Genomic DNA, 27,589 nt, shown 5'->3' on the forward strand with positions numbered 1-27,589 from the left:
GTGAGAGTGTGTGTGTGTGTGAGTGTGCACGCACAAGTTTTTAATTGATATGCTCATGTATGTGTCCAAAAAATCTATCCGTGTGTTTGTGTATGATTTATGATTTATGTTTGTATCCTTGTATGTACCGTCCCCCCCCCCCCCTTCCCCAATATTCCTTGTGACCCTGGTACACTTGGTGGTAAAGAAATATTGTATTGTGTTTTTGTTTTGACTCCTTTCCCCAGGATCTGGAAGACCTGACAAAGAAAGCTGTGCCAAGCTCCATTCTCCTTGATCGACAGTTGGACCTGCCTCCAGCCCTTGGTGAGTTTTTTTGGTCTGGTGAAGGGTGTTAGTGTGTGTGTGTGTGTGTGTGTGTGTGTGTGTGTGTGAGTGAGTGATGGTGTGTGTGTGTGTGTGTGTGGCAGAGAGAGAGAGAGTTGGGTATGTGTGAGAGAGTCTGTGTCTGTGTGTGAGAGATTGTGTGTTTGTCTATGTCAGTGTGAGTGAGTGTCTGTGTGTGCATGAAAGAGAGGGAACAGAACAGACCAGAATCTTATTCCGGAAGGCCAAAGCCCCATTTGAAGGGGTGGGAACATGAATCACATTTGGAAAAGCATAATATGCATGACACAATAACCCACATAAAAAAACAAACAACAACAACAGCAACAAATAAGACACATCTGCATCCTCTGAGCCACATGTCTAGCTAATTAAAAAATGAATATTCAAATCTGTACTTCACAGGCCTGTTATATTCAAAAACTGTCAACTGAAAATATAGTGTTATGATAATACAATCTCTCTTCAATTAAATGCCTTATAAAGATATGAAGCTAAATTTCTTATATTTTGTTCTTTTTCAAGGCCAGTAACAATGTTAGTCTAAAATCACTGCGGTCATTGAAATATTTTGATGGAATAGGACTGTGTCTCAAGTCATTAAGGGCAGGGCAACAGAACAAAATGGACTTCATTTTCCAAAGCAGATTGCATTTCATAATTGTCAGTTACTTTATATCTTGATGTACAAATAAATTGGATAAGCCCAACCTGAATCTTGTCAATATATACCTCACAAATCTGTTTAAGTCCATTGATAAGTATAATTCTACTTCACTTGACTTCTTGAATGCCCTGTAATGTCGAAAGAGAGGGAGAGAATGAGAGAATTAATTCAATATCCATGCTCCATATGAAGGAGTTGTGAACTTTGATTTAGAACTTGGAACATATTTTGCAACAGAATGAAGGGGCAATTATAGGTACACAAGTTAATTATTGTAATATAAGCAAACATCTGGACAACTCTGCCTCTATCTGTCTGTCTTTCGCTTGTGTCTGTCTGCCTGTCTGTCTGTCTGTCTGACTCTCTCTCCCTCTCTCTTTCTCACACACACTCACACACACACACACACACACACACACACACACACACACACACAAACAACAACAAAAAACACACACATAGTGATGCGCACGCACTCGCGCACACGCACACACACACACACACACACACACACACACACACACACACACTGTTTCACTGTCAGCAGTTACGTACCTTCCTGCCCAAGTATTTCAAAGAGAATAAGTGTTCTGCAGATGAATTTTGGAAAGTTATTTCTGACGAGGTTTTTATGGTTGAACTTTCACAGGCATTAGTTCATAGCCCTATTTCTACATTTCTTTAATGTACTTCAGAATTGTGTTAATGGTTTCTGATTATTATTATCATTATTGAATTGTTTCTGTTGAATGTAATTGCATGTGCTTACACCTGCATGATAACACAAGGCACAGATTGGAAGAAATGCATTTATGTTCAGTCTGACAAACATAGCAAATGGTTTTTGTTGGACTAGATTTGAATAAATCACAGCAACTAACTCCAGATTCTTCACCAAACCACAGGCCCTGTTAATCTTGGAACAGTCAACTTAAAAATAAAAAAAAAGAAATGAAATTTAAAAAAAAAACCGCCCACAAAAACAGTCAACATGAAGATTTGAAAAAACAAAACAAAACAAAACAACAAAAAAAAACCCTCAGAAAAGAAACTAAGATAAAAACATATGTGAAACGTGCAGAACATCATGTCTGTATGCCCAACATAAGACCATGTCACCACTATCAAGGACTGTACTTTTACAGTCATCTTTGTAATCAATGGGATTTTTTTTTCTTTCTTGTTTTTGTTTTGTTTTTGTTTTGTTTTTTTGTGCATAAGGAAAGTTATGATTAATTCCACAGTATTATCTTTTCTTATTCTTTCTTTGTCTTTTCCTTCTTTTTGAATGTAGTCTTCACTGTCAAGGCTTTTTCTTTCTTCTTCAAATTGATTTTTCTTTAAACAAATGAAATCAGGTTTTTTCGTCTTTAGCCTTTCAGTTCTTTCTTCAGTGGATAAATATGTGTGTGTGCACATGTCTTTGTGTTGGCATGTAAGTGTGCACATGTCTTTGTGCTATGTGTGTGTGCACATGTCTTTGTGCTATATGTGTGTGTGCACCTGTCTTTGTGCTATATGTGTGTGTGCACATGTCTTTGTGCTATATGTGTGTGTGCACATGTCTTTGTGCTATGTGTGTGTGTGCACCTGTCTTTGTGCTATATGTGTGTGTGCACATGTCTTTGTGCTACGTGTGTGTGTGCACCTGTCTTTGTGCTATATGTGTGTGTGCACATGTCTTTGTGCTACGTGTGTGTGTGCACCTGTCTTTGTGCTATATGTGTGTGTGCACCTGTCTTTGTGCTATATGTGTGTGTGCACATGTCTTTGTGCTACGTGTGTGTGTGCACCTGTCTTTGTGCTATATGTGTGTGTGCACCTGTCTTTGTGCTATATGTGTGTGTGCACCTGTCTTTGTGCTATGTGTGTGTGTGCACCTGTCTTTGTGCTATGTGTGTGTGTGCACCTGTCTTTGTGCTATGTGTGTGTGCACCTGTCTTTGTGCAATGTGTGTGTGTGTGCACCTGTCTTTGTGCTATATGTGTGTGTGCACATGTCTTTGTGCTATATGTGTGTGTGCACCTGTCTTTGTGCTATATGTGTGTGTGCACATGTCTTTGTGCTACATGTGTGTGTGCACCTGTCTTTGTGCTATGTGTGTGTGCACCTGTCCTTGTGCAATATGTGTGTGTGCACCTGTCTTTGTGCAATGTGTGTGTGCACCTGTCTTTGTGCTATGTGTGTGTGTGCACATGTCTTTGTGCTATATGTGTGTGTGCACCTGTCTTTGTGCTATATGTGTGTGTGCACCTGTCTTTGTGCTACATGTGTGTGTGCACCTGTCTTTGTGCTATGTGTGTGTGCACCTGTCTTTGTGCTATATGTGTGTGTGCACCTGTCTTTGTGCTACATGTGTGTGTGCACCCTGTCTTTGTGCTACATGTGTCGTGTGCACCTGTCTTTGTGCTATGTGTGTGTGCACCCTGTCTTTGTGCTATATGTGTGTGTGCACCTGTCTTTGTGCTATGTGTGTGTGCACCTGTCTTTGTGCTACATGTGTGTGTGCACAGTCTTTGTGCTATGTGTGTGTGCACCTGTCTTTGTGCTACATGTGTGTATGCCCTCCTGTCTTTGTGCTATATGTGTGTGTGCACTGTCTTTGTGCTACATGTGTGTGTGCACCTGTCTCTTGTGCTATGTGTGTGTGCACCTGTCTTTGTGCTACATGTGTGTGTGCACCTGTCTTTGTGCTATGTGTGTGTGCACCTGTCTTTGTGCTATATGTGTGTGTGCACCTGTCTTTGTGCTATGTGTGTGTGCACCTGTCTTTGTGCTACATGTGTGTGTGCACCTGTCTTTGTGCTATATGTGTGTGTGCACCTGTCTTTGTGCTACATGTGTGTGTGCACCTGTCTTTGTGCTATGTGTGTGTGCACCTGTCTTTGTGCTATGTGTGTGTGCACCTGTCTTTGTGTTGGCATGTAAGTGTATGACAACTGTGTTAGATATTTACAAGTGCTCCACAAATACACTGCTTAACCTCCCAAGAAATGTCTGTGAACCTGCACCCAACAATAGAATTCACAGATAATGAAAGATTTAGTATCTTGACTATATCAGTCAGTGCAACACAGGTCTTCTTTGTACCCCAACGTTGACCTGTTTGTGAAGCTTGTAACATTTGGGAACAAACGGTTCTGCTGGTTAAAAGCAGTTAAACTTCAAACTGTCACATTGAAACTAAAGTGCAGCGTGTGAACACAGTATAACCTTTAAGCTTGTTGATACTCCTTTGTTTGCATTGTAATCATGTGTACTGTTGAACAATGAAAGATTGTTTAAACCAAACTGCTTTGTTGTATTGTAATCATGTGTACTGTTGAACAATGAAAGATTGTTTAAACCAAACTGCTTTGTTGTATTGTAATCATGTGTACTGTTGAACAATGAAAGATTGTTTAAACCAAACTGCTTTGTTGTATTGTAATCATGTGTACTGTTGAACAATGAAAGATTGTTTAAACCAAACTGCTTTGTTGTATTGTAATCATGTGTACTGTTGAACAATGAAAGATTGTTTAAACCAAACTGCTTTGTTGTATTGTAATCATGTGTACTGTTGAACAATGAAAGATTGTTTAAACCAAACTGCTTTGTTGTATTGTAATCATGTGTACTGTTGAACAATGAAAGATTGTTTAAACCAAACTGCTTTGTTGCATTGCATTGAAATGACTTACATAGTCTAACCAGCTGTGAGAAATCAGTGTTTCTGTTTGTGCGTGTTTCGTTTTTAAGCGCCATTGTTTGTGTGTGTTTCGTTTTTAAGTGCCATTGTTTAAGTGCCATTGTTTGTGTGTGTTTTGCTTTTAAGTGCCATTGTTTGTGTGTTTCGTTTTTAAGTGCCATTGTTTGTGTGTGTTTTGCTTTTAAGTGCCATTGTTTGTGTGTTTCGTTTTTAAGTGCCATTGTTTGTGTGTGTTTTGCTTTTAAGTGCCAGCAGATTTACCTTGCTGCACTGCCACCATCTGTCTGGTCATTTCAGTAAAAAGTTGACTTAAACATCAGTTTTAAGTCAGTTCCCAAATGCATTCATGTCATTTACGTCTAACAAAGCCTTGAGATCTTAGACAGACATAATATTCTGCTGCTGAGAAAATGATCTTTGACACATTTTCTCCTTGAGCAATTATTGATATTACTCGCCATGCGATACATGTAGCCAGCAAGACAAGATTTCATGACTTGTGTCTGTTTGGGTTTCATCTGTCACTGCGAAAATGGAAGGACTGCCCATGACTGAAATCATCAGATAAAGGGAAATAATGCCGGTGTTTAGGATTTTAGTGTTAAAGCCTGAACCGGACTATAAATGGCGGGCGATTTGAATCAAGCCAGTTTCTCACCAGAGTCTGACACTGTGACGTCGGTGAAGGTTTATTCAAAATAAAAGCCTAATAAAGCTACGGTTTGGCTTCATTTATGGCAGAGAGCGAGATTTGCCTAGCAGCTTCCAATCTAGACCTGAATTGACTTTGGAAAGTACAAAATGTGTCAGCTACACGTAATACAAAATTTGAATGCAGAGAAAAGGGGCGCAACCGAAACCTTGCTCTCGGGAGTTAAGACTTTAAGTATCACTATCTTGACATGAGATTCCATAAATAATGCTGGTATTTAGGATTTTAGTGTTGAGTATCACTGTCTTGACATGAGATTCCATCATTCAAGTGTTGTTATGTTTAACATTTATTTTGAGTGTTAAGTTGTGTGCACTGTTTTTGTGTGTGTGCGAGAACATGAATTATTGTTTGATGTTGATACAGGGTTATGTATGGAAGTTGTCATTGTAGTATTCAGATGCATGTTATAAACATCTTTTTTTTCTTTCTTTCTTTTTTTTAAAATTGTACAGTCCATTTCAGCATGTTTTACATGAAAAAGTGCTACATTGATTGAAATGTTCTTGTTTTCATTTATATTACCCTCATTATTATCATATTTACAACAGCTGCAGTAATTACATAATTACAAAACTATAGGACAAATGACTATGGAAATAAAAGATAGAACTGATAAACCATGACTGAGGCATGGGTATGAATGAATAATGATGGAAATGAAAAAAGTACCAGTAGATTAAAAGGGATCATGTCTTATCTTTTACAACAGCTGACATGTTCATGGAAGCCTGTCTCCATTGTGTCTTTTTGCCCAAAGCTGTGTGACCCAGATATTCTGGTGTCTCAATTGTGTCTTTTTACCTGATGCTATGTGACCCAGATATTGTGGTGTCTCCATAGTGCCTTTTTACCCAATGTTGCATGACTCAGATATTGTGGTGTCTCCATAGTGCCTTTTTACCCAATGTTGCATGACTCAGATATTGTGGTGCATGACTCAGATATTGTGGTGTCTCCATTGTGTCTTTTTACCCAGTGCTGCATGACCCAGATATTGTAGTGTCTCCATAGTGTCTTTTTACCCAGTGCCACAGGACCGAGACATTGTGGTGTATCCATTGTGTCTTTTGACCTAATGCTGCTTGACCCAGATATTGTGGTGTCTGCATTGTGTCTTTTGACCTAATGCTGCATGACCCAGATATTGTGGTGTCTCCATTGTGTCTTTTGACCTAATGCTGCATGACCCAGATATTGTGGTGTCTGCATTGTGTCTTTTGACCTAATGCTGCATGACCCAGATATTGTGGTGTCTGCATTGTGTCTTTTGACCTAATGCTGCATGACCCAGATATTGTGGTGTCTGCATTGTGTCTTTTGACCTAATGCTGCATGACCCAGATATTGTGGTGTCTCCATTGTGTCTTTTGACCTAATGCTGCATGACCCAGATATCGTGGTGTCTCCATTGTGTCTTTTGACCTAATGCTGCATGACCCAGATATCGTGGTGTCTCCATTGTGTCTTTTGACCTAATGCTGCATGACCCAGATATTGTGGTGTCTGCATTGTGTCTTTTGACCTAATGCTGCATGACCCAGATATCGTGGTGTCTCCATTGTGTCTTTTGACCAAATGCTGCATGACCGAGATATTGAGGTGTTTCCATTGTTTCTTTTTATCTAATGCTGCATGACCCAGATATTGAGGTGTTTCCATTGTTTCTTTTTATCTAATGCTGCATGACCGAAATATTGAGGTGTTTCCATTGTTTCTTTTTATCTGATGCTGCATGACCCAGATATTGTGGTCTATCTATTGTTTCTTTTTACCTAATGTGTGTGACCCAGATATCGTGGTGTGTCCATTGTCTTTTTACCCAGTGCTGCACGACCCAGATATTGTGGTGTCTCCATTGTGTCTTTTTACCCAGTGCTGCATGACCCAGATATCGTCTGTCTCCATTGTGTCTTTTGACCTAATGCTGCATGACATAGATATTGTAGTGTCTCCATTGTGTCTTTTTACCCAATACTGCATGACCCAGATATCGCGGTGTATCAATTGTGTCTTTTTAACCAATGCTGCATGACCCACATATCATGGTGTATCCATTGTGTCTTTTTACCCAATACTGCATGACCCAGATATTGTGGTTTATCCATTGTGTCTTTTTACCCAATGCTGCATGTCCCAGATATAGTGGTGTATCCATTGTGTCTTTTGACCCAAATATCATGGTGTGTCCATTGTGTCTTTTTACCCAACACTGCATGACCCAGATATCGTGATGTATCCATTGTGTCTTTTTACCAAATGCTGCATGACCCAGAAATCTTGGTGTGTCCATTATGTCTTTTTACCCAACGCTGCATGACCCAGATATCGTGGTGTGCTGCACCAGAAAGGCTGTTGAACTGGGGTGCTAGTTTTAAGCTGACAAAGAGGAGAGATCCAGATAGGTTAGCAGACATGTATGATAAATGGGGCTGATCTTCTTGTGAGCTGTAAAACTCGTTGAGTAAGTGACAGGCATACAAGTGCTCCCTTGTCTGTCATGCTGTCGTCTAGATCTAATGTGTTTTTGAGTTGCAGTTCCAACAGCTGAATATACCCCCTGACTGCCAGCACTTTTTGTGGTCGGCTGTATTCCATGTGTCGAGGGGGAAAGCCCTGTCGGTGCTCTGTACACTAAAACTTCTTCATGTATAGCTTATCTGTTTGTAGGTATTTATGCATGAAATTACACCCATCGATGCATAATAAGTTGTACTATTGTATGGATGTAGAACTTACACACACACACACACACACACACACACACGCACACACACCGTACAGACACACAGACACACACATTCTGATGGATCTTTTACTGCTATCTTCCTTTTTTTTGTCTTTGTTTCTTTTTTTTCTTTTTTTCCTTTTTTTCTTCTTTTTTTACAAGCCCTAAACTCCAAGCTGCACTAAACTTGTGCCATGATTGTTGTGTTATCCAAGCTGCACTAAACTTGTGCCATGATTGTTGTTTTCCATGCTGCACTAAACGTGTGCCATGATTGTTGTGTTATCCAAGCTGCACTAAACTTGTGCCATGATTGTTGTGTTATCCACGCTGCACTAAACGTGTGCCATGATTGTTGTGTTATCCAAGCTGCACTAAACTTGTGCCATGATTGTTGTTTTCCATGCTGCACTAAACGTGTGCCATGATTGTTGTGTTATCCAAGCTGCACTAAACTTGTGCCATGATTGTTGTGTTATCCAAGCTGCACTAAACTTGTGCCATGATTGTTGTGTTTTCCATGCTGCACTAAACGTGTGCCATGATTGTTGTGTTATCCATGCTGCACTAAACTTGTGCCATGATTGCTGTGTTTTCCATGCTGCACTAAACTTGTGCCATGATTGTTGTGTTATCCATGCTGCACTAAACGTGTGCCATGATTGCTGTGTTTTCCATGCTGCACTAAACTTGTGCCATGATTGCTGTGTTTTCCATGCTGCACTAAACGTGTGCCATGATTGTTGTTTTCTACAGGTGAGTACGACCTCCTGAAGGAGCTGGAAGAGATTGGGTCCAAGAATGAGATGTACCGCACCTACCTGGGCATGGGCTACCACGGCACCCTCACGCCCACCACCATCGTCAGAAACATCTTTGAGAACCCTGGATGGTATGTATGGCTGCAGTTTAAAGAAATGAAAAAGAAGAAAAAGTTGAGAGAGAGAGAGAGAGAGAGAGTTCAAATGGCCCCCAATTGTTGCAGTCTTTGAAGGATTTCTAAAAATCTTTAAAATTACATTTCCCTTTTAAATCTTTGCAGAAGTTATCTTGAAATAGCGAAATTGTTTAGTTTTTACATCCACTTGACAGATAGACAAACATTTTGTTTCTGTACTGTCAGTCATGTAATATCACCATGCATTAAGTCAAAGCTTAATTCATTCATACACTTCTCAGAAGATTACCAGTAGTCCATTCAGATATTGACCAGAGACCTCGGTGTCATTCTGAAAGAAAGTCTTAAGACGAAGGAAATAATAGGACACACCCAAACCAACAGACAGGGCCTGGGATCGACAAAGATGGAATGGAGGTCCAAGGCAGGGGGGAAAGCAAAAAGAGACATGATCATACAGGAGATCAAGAAGGAAGAGGATGACAAAAGAGTCCAGAAGGCAGTCCAGCAAGGCCAGCAGGAGCAGTGGACAACATGGGAAAATGCACTCCAAAGGAGCCTCAGCTGGAGCGACATGTAGAACATGGCCCCTCTGAGGATCAGCTTCATCCTAAGATCTGTGTACAACCTTCTTTCCTCGAATACAAACTTACTGATGACAAACTATGGATTACATCGGTGGAGCATCTGTTGATGACTTCAAAACTGACTACCCATGGTGGCCATACCTTCATGACTACACCTGTGCATGGCACGTACAGACACAAGAGACAATATGCAAGTGTGTGTTGTACATGTACAGGTCTCCTCTCACCTCTCTCTCCCAGCTGTTCTGGTGTTGGTTTGGTAGATGTCACCCATATGTTGCTGTGTTGTTGGTAGGTGTCATCCATATGTTGCTGTGTTGTTGGTAGGTGTCACCCATATGTTGCTGTGTTGTTGGTAGGTGTCATCCATATGTTGCTGTGTTGTTGGTAGGTGTCACCCATATGTTGCTGTGTGTTGGTAGGTGTCACCCATATGTTGCTGTGTTGTGTTGGTAGGTGTCACCCATATGTTGCTGTGTTGTTGGTAGGTGTCACCCATATGTTGCTGTGTTGTGTTGGTAGGTGTCACCCATATGTTGCTGTGTTGTTGGTAGGTGTCACCCATATGTTGCTGTGTTGTTGGTAGGTGTCACCTGTAGGACTCAGGATCAAACTGAACAGTTGATAACAACGGCTCTGTCTGTTGTCTCTTGGGGTGTCAGATGGGTTTCCCGGTGACGTTTATGTCCAGTGTTTCTATTTATACACTCACACTCAGTCTTTCTCACTAACTGTGTATGTATGCTCATGCACACACACACACACACACACACACACACACACACACACACATGCGCACGTGCACACACACACACACTCACGCACACACATGTGCACACACACACACATACACAAATGCACACACACACACACATGCACATGCACACGCGCACACACACACACACACACACACACACACACACTCTTTCCTATTTTCCCTCCTTTCTTACCTCCCTTCACTTCTCCCTCCCACCCCCTTCCTTCCTTCCATCCTTCCATCCTTCCTTCCATTCTTTTCTTCCTTCATTTGTTCCCTTCCTTCTTTCTTTCTCTCTTGCTCTCTCTTTTTTTATCCTCCCCAAATTTCAAACACGAATAATGACACAAACTATCACAGACCAGGGTGTGGTGTGTTGTCAGGATGACGCAGTACACGCCCTATCAAGCACAGATGCACATTTCAAACACAAATAATGACACAGGTTTCACAGACCAGGGTGTGGTGTGTTGTCAGGACGACGCAGTACACACCCTATCAGGCAGAGCTGCACATTTCAAACACAGATAATGACACAGGTTTCACAGACCCGGGTGTGTTGTGTTGTCAGGACGACGCAGTACACGCCCTATCAGGCAGAGCTGCACATTTCAAACACAAATAATGACACAGGTTTCACAGACCAGGGTGTGTTGTGTTGTCAGGACAACACAGTACACGCCCTATCAGGCAGAGCTACACATTTCAAACACAAATAATGACACAGGTTTCACAGACCAGGGTGTGGTGTGGTGTGTTGTCAGGACGACGCAGTACACGCCCTATCAAGCGGAGCTGGCACAGGGTCGACTGGAGAGTCTGCTCAACTACCAGACGATGATCTCTGACCTGATGGGGCTGGACGTCTCCAACGCCTCCCTGCTGGACGAGGCCACGGCAGCTGCTGAAGCCATGACCCTGTGTCAGCGGTACTGGTCTGCCTTTGTTGGCTTTTCTACATTGTGTGTGTGTGTGTTTTGTTGTGCTTTTTGGAAGGTGTGGGTGGTGGATGTGTGTGGATCAGTTGGGGAGCATGCAGGTGGTGGTGGGGGGATGGGTTTTGTCGTTGTAAGGAGTGACCAACACATGCTCACTTACACGCACACACACACACACACACACACACACACACAAACACACACGTACACACACATGCAGGCATGCACACACACATATGCACGCATGCACGCACGCATGCACACACACATGCATACATGCACACACACGCACACACACATATGCATGGACACTTAGACACACACACACACACACACACACACACACACACACACACATACACAAAGTGTATAAAGAGCAAAGGAAAATAAATATGACTTGTTTATTTTTCAGGCACACAAAGAGAAAGAAATTCTTCATTGACATGCGTTGTCACCCACAGACAATTTCTGTTGTGAAGACCAGGGCAAGGTGGGTACACATCGGACAGTGTGCTGTTGTCCTCAGTCTTGTCACATAATCTTGTACCTCCATTTAATTAGTAACTCAACGAAGGCAATAGATGCCGGTTCAGCAGTGGCTGACACCATTTGTCTCATGCCATTCTTCTTGGTTTGTGGCCTGCGACTTCATGTTCTCTTGTGTACACAAGTGGGCTTTTACCTGTGTGACTGTTTTTACCCTGCCATGTAGGGTGGATGACTGTTTTACCCTGCCATGTAGGGTGGATGACTGTTTTTACCCTGCCATGTAGGGTGGATGACTGTTTTTACCCTGCCATGTAGGGTGGGTGGATGACTGTTTTTACCCTGCCATGTAGGGTGGATGACTGTTTTTACCCTGCCATGTAGGGTGGGTGGATGACTGTTTTTACCCTGCCATGTAGGGTGGATGACTGTTTTACCCTGCCATGTAGGGTGGATGACTGTTTTACCCTGCCATGTAGGGTGGATGACTGTTTTTACCCTGCCATGTAGGGTGGATGACTGTTTTTACCCTGCCATGTAGGGTGGGTGACTGTTTTTACCCTGCCATGTAGGGTGGATGACTGTTTTACCCTGCCATGTAGGGTGGATGACTGTTTTTACCCTGCCATGTAGGGTGGATGGATGACTGTTTTTACCCTGCCATGTAGGGTGGATGACTGTTTTTACCCTGCCATGTAGGGTGGGTGGATGACTGTTTTTACCCTGCCATGTAGGGTGGATGACTGTTTTACCCTGCCATGTAGGGTGGATGACTGTTTTTACCCTGCCATGTAGGGTGGATGATTGTTTTTACCCTGCCATGTAGGGTGGATGGATGACTGTTTTTACCCTGCCATGTAGGGTGGATGACTGTTTTTACCCTGCCATGTAGGGTGGATGACTGTTTTTACCCTGCCATGTAGGGTGGATGGATGACTGTTTTTACCCTGCCATGTAGGGTGGATGGATGACTGTTTTTACCCTGCCATGTAGGGTGGATGGATGACTGTTTTTACCCTGCCATGTAGGGTGGGTGACTGTTTTTACCCTGCCATGTAGGGTGGATGGATGACTGTTTTTACCCTGCCATGTAGGGTGGATGGATGACTGTTTTTACCCTGCCATGTAGGGTGGATGACTGTTTTACCCTGCCATGTAGGGTGGATGACTGTTTTTACCCTGCCATGTAGGGTGGATGACTGTTTTTACCCTGCCATGTAGGGTGGGTGGATGACTGTTTTTACCCTGCCATGTAGGGTGGATGACTGTTTTTACCCTGCCATGTAGGGTGGATGACTGTTTTTACCCTGCCATGTAGGGTGGATGATTGTTTTTACCCTGCCATGTAGGGTGGATGGATGACTGTTTTTACCCTGCCATGTAGGGTGGATGACTGTTTTTACCCTGCCATGTAGGGTGGATGACTGTTTTACCCTGCCATGTAGGGTGGATGACTGTTTTTACCCTGCCATGTAGGGTGGATGACTGTTTTTACCCTGCCATGTAGGGTGGATGGATGACTGTTTTTACCCTGCCATGTAGGGTGGATGACTGTTTTTACCCTGCCATGTAGGGTGGGTGGATGACTGTTTTTACCCTGCCATGTAGGGTGGATGACTGTTTTACCCTGCCATGTAGGGTGGATGACTGTTTTTACCCTGCCATGTAGGGTGGATGATTGTTTTTACCCTGCCATGTAGGGTGGATGGATGACTGTTTTTACCCTGCCATGTAGGGTGGATGACTGTTTTTACCCTGCCATGTAGGGTGGATGGATGACTGTTTTTACCCTGCCATGTAGGGTGGATGGATGACTGTTTTTACCCTGCCATGTAGGGTGGATGACTGTTTTACCCTGCCATGTAGGGTGGATGACTGTTTTTACCCTGCCATGTAGGGTGGGTGACTGTTTTTACCCTGCCATGTAGGGTGGGTGACTGTTTTTACCCTGCCATGTAGGGTGGATGGATGACTGTTTTTACCCTGCCATGTAGGGTGGATGACTGTTTTTACCCTGCCATGTAGGGTGGATGACTGTTTTTACCCTGCCATGTAGGGTGGATGGATGACTGTTTTTACCCTGCCATGTAGGGTGGATGACTGTTTTTACCCTGCCATGTAGGGTGGGTGGATGACTGTTTTTACCCTGCCATGTAGGGTGGATGACTGTTTTACCCTGCCATGTAGGGTGGATGACTGTTTTTACCCTGCCATGTAGGGTGGATGATTGTTTTTACCCTGCCATGTAGGGTGGATGGGTGACTGTTTTTACCCTGCCATGTAGGGTGGATGACTGTTTTTACCCTGCCATGTAGGGTGGATGGATGACTGTTTTTACCCTGCCATGTAGGGTGGATGACTGTTTTTACCCTGCCATGTAGGGTGGATGGATGACTGTTTTTACCCTGCCATGTAGGGTGGATGGATGACTGTTTTTACCCTGCCATGTAGGGTGGATGACTGTTTTTACCCTGCCATGTAGGGTGGATGGATGACTGTTTTTACCCTGCCATGTAGGGTGGATGGATGACTGTTTTTACCCTGCCATGTAGGGTGGATGACTGTTTTACCCTGCCATGTAGGGTGGATGACTGTTTTTACCCTGCCATGTAGGGTGGATGACTGTTTTTACCCTGCCATGTAGGGTGGGTGACTGTTTTTACCCTGCCATGTAGGGTGGATGACTGTTTTACCCTGCCATGTAGGGTGGATGACTGTTTTTACCCTGCCATGTAGGGTGGATGGATGACTGTTTTTACCCTGCCATGTAGGGTGGATGACTGTTTTTACCCTGCCATGTAGGGTGGGTGGATGACTGTTTTTACCCTGCCATGTAGGGTGGATGACTGTTTTACCCTGCCATGTAGGGTGGATGATTGTTTTTACCCTGCCATGTAGGGTGGATGGATGACTGTTTTTACCCTGCCATGTAGGGTGGATGACTGTTTTACCCTGCCATGTAGGGTGGATGACTGTTTTTACCCTGCCATGTAGGGTGGATGACTGTTTTTACCCTGCCATGTAGGGTGGGTGGATGACTGTTTTTACCCTGCCATGTAGGGTGGATGACTGTTTTTACCCTGCCATGTAGGGTGGATGACTGTTTTTACCCTGCCATGTAGGGTGGATGATTGTTTTTACCCTGCCATGTAGGGTGGATGGATGACTGTTTTTACCCTGCCATGTAGGGTGGATGATTGTTTTTACCCTGCCATGTAGGGTGGATGGATGACTGTTTTTACCCTGCCATGTAGGGTGGATGACTGTTTTTACCCTGCCATGTAGGGTGGATGACTGTTTTACCCTGCCATGTAGGGTGGATGACTGTTTTTACCCTGCCATGTAGGGTGGATGACTGTTTTTACCCTGCCATGTAGGGTGGATGGATGACTGTTTTTACCCTGCCATGTAGGGTGGATGACTGTTTTTACCCTGCCATGTAGGGTGGGTGGATGACTGTTTTTACCCTGCCATGTAGGGTGGATGACTGTTTTACCCTGCCATGTAGGGTGGATGACTGTTTTTACCCTGCCATGTAGGGTGGATGATTGTTTTTACCCTGCCATGTAGGGTGGATGGATGACTGTTTTTACCCTGCCATGTAGGGTGGATGGATGACTGTTTTTACCCTGCCATGTAGGGTGGATGGATGACTGTTTTTACCCTGCCATGTAGGGTGGATGGATGACTGTTTTTACCCTGCCATGTAGGGTGGATGACTGTTTTACCCTGCCATGTAGGGTGGATGACTGTTTTTACCCTGCCATGTAGGGTGGATGACTGTTTTTACCCTGCCATGTAGGGTGGGTGGATGACTGTTTTTACCCTGCCATGTAGGGTGGATGACTGTTTTTACCCTGCCATGTAGGGTGGATGACTGTTTTTACCCTGCCATGTAGGGTGGATGATTGTTTTTACCCTGCCATGTAGGGTGGATGGATGACTGTTTTTACCCTGCCATGTAGGGTGGATGATTGTTTTTACCCTGCCATGTAGGGTGGATGGATGACTGTTTTTACCCTGCCATGTAGGGTGGATGACTGTTTTTACCCTGCCATGTAGGGTGGATGACTGTTTTACCCTGCCATGTAGGGTGGATGACTGTTTTTACCCTGCCATGTAGGGTGGATGACTGTTTTTACCCTGCCATGTAGGGTGGATGGATGACTGTTTTTACCCTGCCATGTAGGGTGGATGGATGACTGTTTTTACCCTGCCATGTAGGGTGGATGGATGACTGTTTTTACCCTGCCATGTAGGGTGGGTGGATGACTGTTTTTACCCTGCCATGTAGGGTGGATGGATGACTGTTTTTACCCTGCCATGTAGGGTGGATGACTGTTTTTACCCTGCCATGTAGGGTGGATGGATGACTGTTTTTACCCTGCCATGTAGGGTGGATGGATGACTGTTTTTACCCTGCCATGTAGGGTGGATGGATGACTGTTTTTACCCTGCCATGTAGGGTGGATGGATGACTGTTTTTACCCTGCCATGTAGGGTGGATGGATGACTGTTTTTACCCTGCCATGTAGGGTGGATGACTGTTTTTACCCTGCCATGTAGGGTGGATGACTGTTTTTACCCTGCCATGTAGGGTGGATGACTGTTTTTACCCTGCCATGTAGGGTGGATGACTGTTTTTACCCTGCCATGTAGGGTGGATGACTGTTTTTACCCTGCCATGTAGGGTGGATGACTGTTTTTACCCTGCCATGTAGGGTGGATGACTGTTTTTACCCTGCCATGTAGGGTGGATGATTGTTTTTACCCTGCCATGTAGGGTGGATGGATGACTGTTTTTACCCTGCCATGTAGGGTGGATGACTGTTTTTACCCTGCCATGTAGGGTGGATGGATGACTGTTTTTACCCTGCCATGTAGGGTGGATGGATGATTGTTTTTACCCTGCCATGTAGGGTGGATGGATGACTGTTTTTACCCTGCCATGTAGGGTGGATGACTGTTTTTACCCTGCCATGTAGGGTGGATGACTGTTTTTACCCTGCCATGTAGGGTGGATGACTGTTTTTACCCTGCCATGTAGGGTGGATGGATGACTGTTTTTACCCTGCCATGTAGGGTGGATGGATGACTGTTTTTACCCTGCCATGTAGGGTGGATGGATGACTGTTTTTACCCTGCCATGTAGGGTGGATGACTGTTTTTACCCTGCCATGTAGGGTGGATGACTGTTTTTACCCTGCCATGTAGGGTGGATGACTGTTTTTACCCTGCCATGTAGGGTGGATGACTGTTTTTACCCTGCCATGTAGGGTGGATGGATGACTGTTTTTACCCTGCCATGTAGGGTGGATGACTGTTTTTACCCTGCCATGTAGGGTGGATGGATGACTGTTTTTACCCTGCCATGTAGGGTGGATGGATGACTGTTTTTACCCTGCCATGTAGGGTGGATGGATGACTGTTTTACCCAGCCATGTAGGGTGGATGGATGACTGTTTTTACCCTGCCATGTAGGGTGGATGACTGTTTTTACCCTGCCATGTAGGGTGGATGACTGTTTTTACCCTGCCATGTAGGGTGCTCTGCTCAACACTTTACTTTTTTTTTTTTCTTTTTTTTTGCTGTAATATGATTTGATTTCAGGCTGAGTCATGATGGCAGTGTTGCTGTTTTCAGTGTGCTGAACATAGAAGTGGTTGAGGGGAACTGGCGAATGCTGAACCTGTCTGAAGGGGACTTCAGTGGGGTCCTGGTTCAGTACCCAGACACTGATGGCCACGTCAGTGATTTCTCCACGCTCATCACCAAGGCCAAGGAGTCCAAGGTACAGTGACTGCACCAGTAGGAAGAGTGGTTGTTCCAGTACTGATGATAGTGGTCATTATTGTTCCAGTAGTGATGGTAGTGGTAGTATTGATGGTAGTGGTAGTATTGGTGTTAGTGGTAGTGGTAGTATTGATGGTAGTGGTAGTATTGATGGTAGTGCTAGTTCCAGTATTGATGTTAGTGGTTGTGGTAGTATTGATGGTAGTGGTAGTATTGATGGTAGTGATGGTAGTGGTAGTATTGATGGTAGTGGTAGTGGTAGTATTGATGGTAGTGATGGTAGTGGTAGTATTGATGTTAGTGGTAGTGGTAGTATTGCTGGTAGTGGTAGTATTGATGGTAGTGGTAGGGGAAGTATTGATGGTAGTGGTAATATTGATGGTAGTGATAGTTCCAGTATTGATTGTAGTGAAAGTATTGATGGTAGTGGTAGTGGAAGTATTGATGGTAGTGGTAATATTGATGGTAGTGATAGTTCCAGTATTGATGGTAGTGGTAATATTGATGGTAGTAGTAGTATTGATGGTTGTGGTAATATTGATGGTAGTGGTAGTGGAAGTATTGATGGTAGTGGTAATATTGATGGTTTTAGTAGTAGTAGTATTGATGGTAGTGGTAATATTGATGGTAGTGGTAGTGGTAGTATTGATGGTAGTGGTAGTGGTAGTATTGATGGTAGTGGAAGTATTGATGGTAGTGGTAGTGGAAGTATTGGTGGTAGTGGAAGTATTGATGGTAGTGGAAGTAGAAGTATTGATGGTAGTGGTAGTGGAAGTATTGATGGTAGTGGAAGTAGAAGTATTGATGGTAGTGGAAGTAGAAGTATTGATGGTAGTGGTAGTGGAAGTAGAAGTGTTGATGGTAGTAGTAGTGGAAGTATTGATGGTAGTGGTAGTGGAAGTAGAAGTATTAATGGTAGTGGCAGTAGTAGTAATGGTACCAGTAGTAGTAGAATTGTCCATTGAAATGTTAAGCTCTGTAGACTAGGGGGCGGGGGTAATATTTTCATTCAGCAACATTGTAAACTGACCTTAGTGCTCCTTAATATCTCATACACTGGCATGCACACCAAAATGTACCCAGCATACACACACACACACACACACACACACACACACACACACACACACACACACACACACACACACACATTAATTGTAATATATTCAAATTTTTATGTTGGACAGTAAGCTTGAAACATGAGCATCAGGGAGATGCATGAAAGACGTGTTGCACAACATGTACATAGCTTGTTTTTGTCTGTATTTGTATCACTCACTCCCAGACAACCACATAAGGTCTGGTGAGGAGTGTTGAAATCCCTGGTCTTTTGCATGAATTGAACTCAAGACTCTTGCTGAACTGAACCCAAGACTCTTGCTGAATTGAACCCAAGACTCTTGCTGAATTGAACCCAGGACTCTTGCTGAACTGAACCCAAGACTCTTGCTGAATTGAACCCAGGACTCTTGCTGAACTGAACCCAAGACTCTTGCTGAACTGAACCCAGGACTGAACCCAGGACTCTTGCTGAACTGAACCCAGGACTCTTGCTGAACTGAACCCAGGACTCTTGCTGAACTGAACTCAAGACTCTTGCTGAACTGAACCCAGGACTCTTGCTGAACTGAACCCAAGACTGTTGCTTTCCAGGCAGGTGGTCGTTCAGACCACTTCTGCACTCATCACATTGGTGGAGAGTATTTCTGCGTTCTGTGGATTTCTGTACTGGAACTTTGGTGATTTTTTTTATTCTCCTTTAGTTTACTTTGTTCAGGTATTAAGATACACACTTCTGTTAATTTTTTTTATTCTCCTTTAGTTTACTTTGTTCTGGTATTAAGACACACACTTGTGTTAATCAAGCTGACCCAGGAGCCTGATGGCAAACACTTTTCACTGTTACCAACATAAGTCCCACTCATATTTCTGTTTTGTATAATTAGAATTTTTGTTTCCCCAACAGACGCTGGTGGTTGGGGCGACTGACCTCATGGCGGTCACCCTGCTGCGACCTCCAGGGGACATTGGCATGGACATCGCCATCGGCACCAACCAGCGCTTCGGGATACCCCTGGGTTATGGAGGACCCCACGCCGGCTTCTTCGCCTGTCGAGAGAACTTCCTGCGGACCATTCCAGGCCGTGTGGTCGGGGTGACCAGGGATGCTCAGGGGAGACCAGCCTACCGACTGGCTCTCCAGACACGAGAGCAGCACATCCGCCGGGACAAGGCCACCAGCAACATCTGCACAGCCCAGGTAGGCGCTGTAGCCGTAGGTGATGGGCTGGTTATAGCGTTGGACTTTCAATCTGAGGGTCTTGGGTTTGAATCTCAGTGATGGCACCTGGTGGAGAAAGGGGGGAGATTTTCCATGTCCCAGGTCAACATATGTGCAGACCTACTAGTACCTGAACCCCCTTCATGTGTTTACGCACTTAGAAGATCAAATACACAGGTTAAAGATCCTGTAATCCATGTCAGCGTTCAGTGGGTTATGGAAACAAAAACATACCCAGCATGCACACACCTGAAAACGGAGTATGGCTGCTTATATGGTGGGGTAAAAATACAACAAAAAACTGTCATACATGTACAAATGTTACGTGTCTGTCTGAGTGTGTATGTGTGTGTGCCTGAAATGAAATCTGATTGAATGACACAAGAAACAAATGATGAGCGCCCAGTGTCAGCTCTACCCAGGTAGGCAGCCTGTTGTGCAAATGACCCTGTGTTTGTAAAGCGCTTTGATCTTGGTCTCTGACCAAGGATAGGTGCTAATAAGTATCCATATCAAATCAGAATCTGGTGGAAGGTATTCATTGAGAAATAGGTTACTTGTGGAATTCAGCATCACGGAAGTCTGCTAAACTTGTTGGCACCAATTTTTATAAAATCAAAGTAGGGGTGTTTGTGGCGTAGTGGGTAAGGTGTTAGCCACCAGTTCCATGGTCTGGGCTTCAATTCCCACCCGCAATGTACAGGTTGGAAGAGATCTTCTCTTTGGAGTTCACATCTGTGCCGTCTCCAATTTCTTCATAGTTCTTTGGATAAGACTTTAAATCAAGATCTTATGTGTGAACACATGCATACAAAAATCTTGCTTACACATTAAATCTCATTCTGGCTTACAGAGAAGAGTTGGCATCATGTGTTGGTCGGACAGATGACACAAAAATGACACAATACACATTGATGTACTGTTAAGACATCATCCCAAAAGAGAGATAATGGTGAGATAAAAGAACAGTCACGCATGCAGATATCTCACTGATGGTGAAACCTCGATTCTAGACAAGGAATGAAGAGAGAGAGCATTTAAAATGTGACAAGTTTGAAATATGAGACAAGTGTGTAACACCGCAAAGAATAGAAAATAAAGAAGTCAGTCGGGGGGATAGATGTTGCAGTTTGTGCCTGTGTTCAGAGTTACTGATAAGATGTTTTTATATTAACAGATTAACAGTGGGCCTGCTAGTCATATTTCAACCAGTTAGTTTGTTTTGATTCATTGACAAGGTTCAAACTGGGGAAATTGACAAATTATTCATAGTGTTTTCTGATATAGTATAAAGCAGACTGTCTGTAGTGCTGCATTCAGCGTGACACTGAAAAAAACAAAAAAACAGTGAGTGGACATATCAAAATATAAGTGATGAGACTGATCAGAGACATTGAAATATATATCGATATACATATGTATAAAAGAAAGTGAGATTCAGGTATTTCATCAGTTCGTGACAATGATTAGAAATTTTAAAACTAAAAGCATTCGCTGTTTGTATCTCAGTGCCAGCTTTTCAGATATTGAAGCAAGGTTGAAATGATTTTAGTGATAAAAGAATGCAAGAGACGCAAAGACAGTGGGTGAAATGCAGGCTTTGTTAACCCTTTGAGCCCTGACCACCGCTTTACCCGTGGTGGGGAGGGGTGGCATAATGCCTGGCCACCGGTTGAGTGGTGCGTAAACACTTGTGTTTTGCTATTGGTTGACTTATATTGAAGAGCCAGTCAGAAAAACCGTAATATTCTGATATCAGCGAACGTAGTACCAACATTGCCGTGCCTTTTCACTGTGTTTTGTGCTTGTGCTTTGGATAAAAAAGATCGATTTCTACCATGAAGCGTGCAGAGTCTCAATCTGACACGCCTCCTTTGATCAACTGATTCTGCATGCTCAGATTCATTTTCAACATCACTATCTTTAGCAAAATCATCCGATTCGAATTCTACCTCACTATCAGAGTAATCATTGTCATACTCTACTTCCGATAAATCATCAAGCATATCAATTACTTGCTGCGTTGTGTACAGTTGTTTTCTCGCACATTTTGTCCCTGATTTCTGCCCTGACGGGCCAGGTTGAGACTCTGCACGCTTCAAGTGTTTACGCACCGCTCAACCGGTGGCTGGGCATTATGTCATTTTTCTCTGCCACCGGTAAAGTGGTGGTCAGGGCTCAAAGGGTTTAATACCAATTATTTGCAAATTTTGGCTCAGGAGCGCAGGCAGAAGGGTTAAAATTGCTCAGGAACTCAGGGCTCAAAGGGTTAAATTCCCATCATTTGGGTCTTACATCATGCATTTAACACGTTTGGAAATTGTTCTCATAAAATTCTGATCATTTTGAATATGGTCTAACCTTGAATATAGTTGACTAATTATCTATATATGTTGTTGTTCCTTCATTCCATGTCATTTTGGATTTGGCTTGGTTTGGTTTGGTTCAGTTTGACATCATTCTAAACACTTTCGATATCAACTGAATGATTGATAGATAAACCAATTTTTTGTTGATTTTTTTTCTACTTCCACAAGTTGAGACAGTGATGGAGGATGCTGACCATGGTAACACTTGAAAGAAGCAGACATTGTGTGGTGGTGTTTCAGGCATTGCTTGCCAACATGTCTGCCATGTACGCCATCTACCATGGACCCCAGGGCCTGAAGAACATTGCCACCAGGATCCACAACGGGGCGCTCATCCTGGCTGAAGGTGACGTTTACACATACACACATACACACTCTCTCTCTGTTTCTCTCTCTCTCTCTCTGTTTCTCTCTCTCTCTCTCTCTCTCTCTCTCTCTCTCTCTCTCACTCACTCACTCACTCACTCTGTGTGTGTCTCTCTCTTTGTCTCTTTCTCTCCATCTGTCTTCTGTCTCTCTCTCACACTCTCTTTCTCTCCGTCTGTCTCTCTCTCTCACACTCTCTTTCTCTCCGTCTGTCTCTCTCACACTGTCTTTCTCTCCGTCTGTCTCTCTCTCACACTCTCTTTCTCTCCGTCTGTCTCTCTCTCACACTCTCTTTCTCTCCGTCTGTCTCTCTCTCACACTCTCTTTCTCTCCGTCTGTCTCTCTCTCACACTCTCTTTCTCTCCGTCTGTCTCTCTCTCTCACACTCTCTTTCTCTCCGTCTGTCTCTCTCTCACACTCTCTTTCTCTCCGTCTGTCTCTCTCTCACACTCTCTTTCTCTCCGTCTGTCTCTCTCTCACACTCTCACTGTTGGTGATAGATCAATTTTGTTTCTGATCAAAAGGACGATGTTCAAGTCAGTGAACACTGTCAGTGACAGATAAATTTTGTTTCTGATCAAAAGGACGATGTTCAAGTCAGTGAACACTGTCAGTGACAGATAAATTTTGTTTCTGATCAAAAGGACGATGTCCAAGTCAGTGAACACTGTCCCACTGTCCCAGAAACTGAGCTGGCAAGCTTTTTGACATATAAGAGCATTTGGGAGTGAGAGGGTGAAGTTCTTTGATGACATGCACTCCTTTCAAGTTGCATGTGGACCGATTAAAGGTCTGCTGTGCATCCAGCTTGCCACCTCTTCAAACAAGTCGACCATCTGATTCAGCGAGAGAAAAAAAGCGTGAAAAAGAAAAAGCACATGTTTCACGACCAGTGCAGATTCCACCCTGCATTTTGTGAAAATCGTGGAACACTGGCGATTGCTGCTCCTACAGTCTGCATTGAAATGTGAGCACGCTCATTCCTAAAAGCCATGCCCCCTTCATGAACTCTGACATTCGACCTATCGTCTTACATCACTGCTCTCCCTCTCTTCCCTTTCTTCCAACCCTGGTTGCTCGTATTCTGTCAGTCATAGCCACCTGTCCAAAAAAGCCGTCTGACTGGACAGATGGACTAAATTACCATAAAATGGGGCTGTCAGTTCCGTCACTGTCATTGCCAATCACCTTCATTTTCAAACCAATCATCAGACAAGAGAGATCCTCCTTCATCATGAAATCTGTCCACAACCACAAGCAGAGCTTTCAGAATTGTGTAAATCTGCTGACTGAGACAATTTGCTTTACTGGACACAGTTTTCAATACATTGTTTTGCACATGATGCAACCCCCTTTTCCATGCGCGTATCACGTGGTCAGTTAGCAAATTATTATCTAGAAGAAAGGGGTCTTCTACCTGAAGAATGTTCATTTAAATAGTATTTTTATAATGCAGACACATCAAACTAACTGTCCAGAGACTGTTTATGTGAATTGAACCAAACTCCAATGAAGGAAAAATCAGAACATACGCAGGACTTCAGTGGACATCTTATGGGCACTATGGCAATACTTTTTGTAGGACGTCAGCTGACGTCTTATAGGCACTATGGCAATACTTTTTGAAGGATGTCCACTGACGTCTTATAGGCACTATGGCAATACTTTTTGAAGGATGTCCACTGACGTCTTATAGGCACTATGGCAATACTTTTTGAAGGATGTCCACTGACGTCTTATAGGCACTATGGCAATACTTTTTGAAGGATGTCCACTGACGTCTTATAGGCACTCGACTGGTTAAGAATCTAAAAGTGGAATTAAACATGGAATAAAACTCTGCTGAGCTGTGGATTTCAGTGTGAAATAGAAGCGCCCTGTAGTGTGGTGGTGAAGGCAGCAGCATTGATCGTTTCCTTCCTTCCCTCTCCCTGTAGGTACCCGTCGTGCTGGTCACACTCTGCATTCCTCCATTGACCGTTTCCTTCCTTCCCTCTCCCTGTAGGTATCCGTCGTGCTGGTCACACTCTGCATTCCTCCAAGTTCTTTGACACCATCAAGTTTCTGCCTGCCAAGGGCCAGCAGGCCATCAGAGAGAAAGCCGTGGCTCACAAGATCAACCTCCGTTACTTCCACGATGGATGTGTAAGTCATTGGGGTGTTGTGTGTAGCTGTGGATGGGGGCAGGAGGGGGGGGGGAGTATATATACATGGGGGGGGGGGAGTATACATATGTGTGTGTGGGGGGGGAGTGTATATGTGTGTGTGTGGGGGGGGGGGGGTGAGTGTATATATGTGGGAGAGGGGGGGCCGAGTGTATATATGTGTATCTGTTTGGGGGGAGGGGGTGAGTGAATATATGTGTGTGTGGGTGGGTGTGAGTGTATATATGGGGTGGGGGTGTTTATGTGTGGGGGGGATGTATGTGGGGGGAGGGTATATATGGGTGTGTATATATATATATATATATGGGGGGGCGGTGAATGTATTTATATGTGGGGGAGGAGTGTCTATTGGGGAGCAGGGGGGTGGGGGTTTTTTCTATATGGGGGAGGGGTCTATGGGGGAGGTGGGGAGTGTCTATGTGTGTGTGTGTGGGGGGTGACTGTGGGGGGGTGGAGTGTATATATGTGGGGAAGTGTGTATATATATATATATATATGGGGGCGGTGTGTGTGTGTGTGTATATGGGGGGGAGGGGGGGAGTGTACATATGTGAGGGTGGGGGAAGTGTGTGTGTATGTATGTATGTATGTGTGTATATATATATATATATATATATATATATATATATATATATATATATATATATATATATATGGGGGGGGGGGAGGTGAGTGTATATGTGGCGGGAGTGTATAGTGTATATGAAAAGGGAGTGTATAGTGTATATATATATATATATATGGGGGGAGGGGGAGTGTATATGTGTGTGTGTGTTGGGGGGGGGGACTGTATATATATATATATATATATATATATATATATATATATGTGTGTGTGTGTGTGTGTGTATGTATATATATATATGGGGGTGGGGGCATATATGTGGGTTTTTTGGGTGTTTTTTTTTTAATATGTGGGGGGGGGGGGGGTCAGGGTGTGTATATTTGGGGGGAGTGTATATATATATGGGGGGAGGGGGAGTGTATATATATATGGTGGAGCGGAGTGTATATATATATATATATATATATATGGGGTGGGGGTGGGTGGTATATATGTGTATGTGTGAGGTGAGTGTATATATGGAGGGGGTGGGGGATGAGAGTATATACGTGGGGGTGGGGGGAGTATATATATATATATATATATATGGGGGGGGGGGGGTGTATATATGTGGGGGGGGGGGGTGTATATGTCTGTGTGGGGGAGTGTATATATATGAGTGGGTGGGGTGAGTGTATGTATTTGTGGGGGGGGGGGGGTATATATGTGTGTGGGGGGGGGGTGGGGGGGGTGAGTGCATATATGTGTGGGTGGGTAAGTAGGTGGGGTGAGTGTATATATATATGTGGGGGGGGGGTGAGTGTATATATGTGTGTGGTGGGGGGGGGTGAGTGTATATATGTATGTGTGTGGTGGGGGGGTGAGTGTATATATGTGGGGGGGGGGAGTGTATATATGTGTGCGTTTGGGGGGGAGTGTTTATATGTGTGTGTGGGGGGGGGGGAGTGTATATATGTGTGTGGTGGGGGGGGAGTGTATATATGTGTGTGGTGGGTGGGATGAGTGTATATATGTGGGTGTGCATGTCAGGGGTGTAGGTGGGTGGAATGCCTGTCTCTGTGTGTGTCAGGGGTGTAGGTGGGTGGAATGCCTGTCTCTGTGTGTGTCAAGGGTGTAGGTGGGTGGAATGCCTGTCTCTGTGTGTGTCAGGGTGTAGGTGGGTGGAATGCCTGTCTCTGTGTGTGTCAAGGTGTAGGTGGGTGGAATGTCTGTCTCTGTGTGTGTCAAGGGTGTAGGTGGGTGGAATGCCTGTCTCTGTGTGTGTCAGGGTGTAGGTGGGTGGAATGCCTGTCTCTGTGTGTGTCAGGGTGTAGGTGGGTGGAATGTCTGTCTCTGTGTGTGTCAAGGTGTAGGTGGGTGGAATGCCTGTCTCTGTGTGTGTCAAGGGTGTAGGTGGGTGGAATGCCTGTCTCTGTGTGTGTCAAGGGTGTAGGTGGGTGGAATGCCTGTCTCTGTGTGTGTCAAGGTGTAGGTGGGTGGAATGTCTGTCTCTGTGTGTGTCAAGGGTGTAGGTGGGTGGAATGTCTGTCTCTGTGTGTGTCAAGGTGTAGGTGGGTGGAATGCCTGTCTCTGTGTGTGTCAAGGTGTAGGTGGGTGGAATGCCTGTCTCTGTGTGTGTCAAGGGTGTAGGTGGGTGGAATGCCTGTCTCTGTGTGTGTCAAGGGTGTAGGTGGGTGGAATGTCTGTCTCTGTGTGTGTCAGGGGTGTAGGTGGGTGGAATGTCTGTCTCTGTGCATGTCAGGGTGTAGGTGGGTGGAATGTCTGTCTCTGTGCATGTCAGGGTGTAGGTGGGTGGAATGTCTGTCTCTGTGCATGTCAGGGTGTAGGTGGGTGGAATGCCTGTCTCTGTGCATGTCAGGGGTGTAGGTGGGTGGAATGCCTGTCTCTGTGCATTATCAGGGGTGTAGGTGGGTGGAATGCCTGTCTCTGTGCATGTCAAGGGTGTAGGTGGGTGGAATGCCTGTCTCTGTGCATGTCAGGGTGTAGGTGGGTGGAATGCCTGTCTCTGTGTGTGTCAGGGTGTAGGTGGGTGGAATGCCTGTCTCTGTGTGTGTCAGGGTGTAGGTGGGTGGAATGCCTGTCTCTGTGCATGTCAGGGTGTAGGTGGGTGGAATGCCTGTCTCTGTGCATGTCAGGGTGTAGGTGGGTGGAATGCCTGTCTCTGTGTGTGTCAGGGGTGTAGGTGGGTGGAATGCCTGTCTCTGTGTGTGTCAGGGTGTAGGTGGGTGGAATGCCTGTCTCTGTGCATGTCAGGAGTGT

General features: G+C 44.3%; 1 protein-coding gene across 1 annotated transcript in view; it reads left to right on the top strand.

The window, feature by feature from the left end:
* Positions 1-27,589, top strand: part of LOC143294745 (glycine dehydrogenase (decarboxylating), mitochondrial-like) — a 101,626-nt gene that overhangs the window by 31,585 nt on the left and 42,452 nt on the right. Inside the window, exons 2-9 of the mRNA XM_076606203.1 lie at positions 228-306; positions 8,882-9,017; positions 11,132-11,296; positions 11,718-11,795; positions 17,435-17,582; positions 19,551-19,844; positions 22,475-22,580; positions 24,606-24,745. Coding sequence (XP_076462318.1) covers positions 228-306; positions 8,882-9,017; positions 11,132-11,296; positions 11,718-11,795; positions 17,435-17,582; positions 19,551-19,844; positions 22,475-22,580; positions 24,606-24,745 — 1,146 coding nt within the window. The remainder of the gene's footprint in view (positions 1-227; positions 307-8,881; positions 9,018-11,131; positions 11,297-11,717; positions 11,796-17,434; positions 17,583-19,550; positions 19,845-22,474; positions 22,581-24,605; positions 24,746-27,589) is intronic.

The sequence above is a fragment of the Babylonia areolata genome, chromosome 20 (assembly GCF_041734735.1).
Source record: "Babylonia areolata isolate BAREFJ2019XMU chromosome 20, ASM4173473v1, whole genome shotgun sequence".
NCBI lineage: Eukaryota > Metazoa > Mollusca > Gastropoda > Neogastropoda > Buccinidae > Babylonia > Babylonia areolata.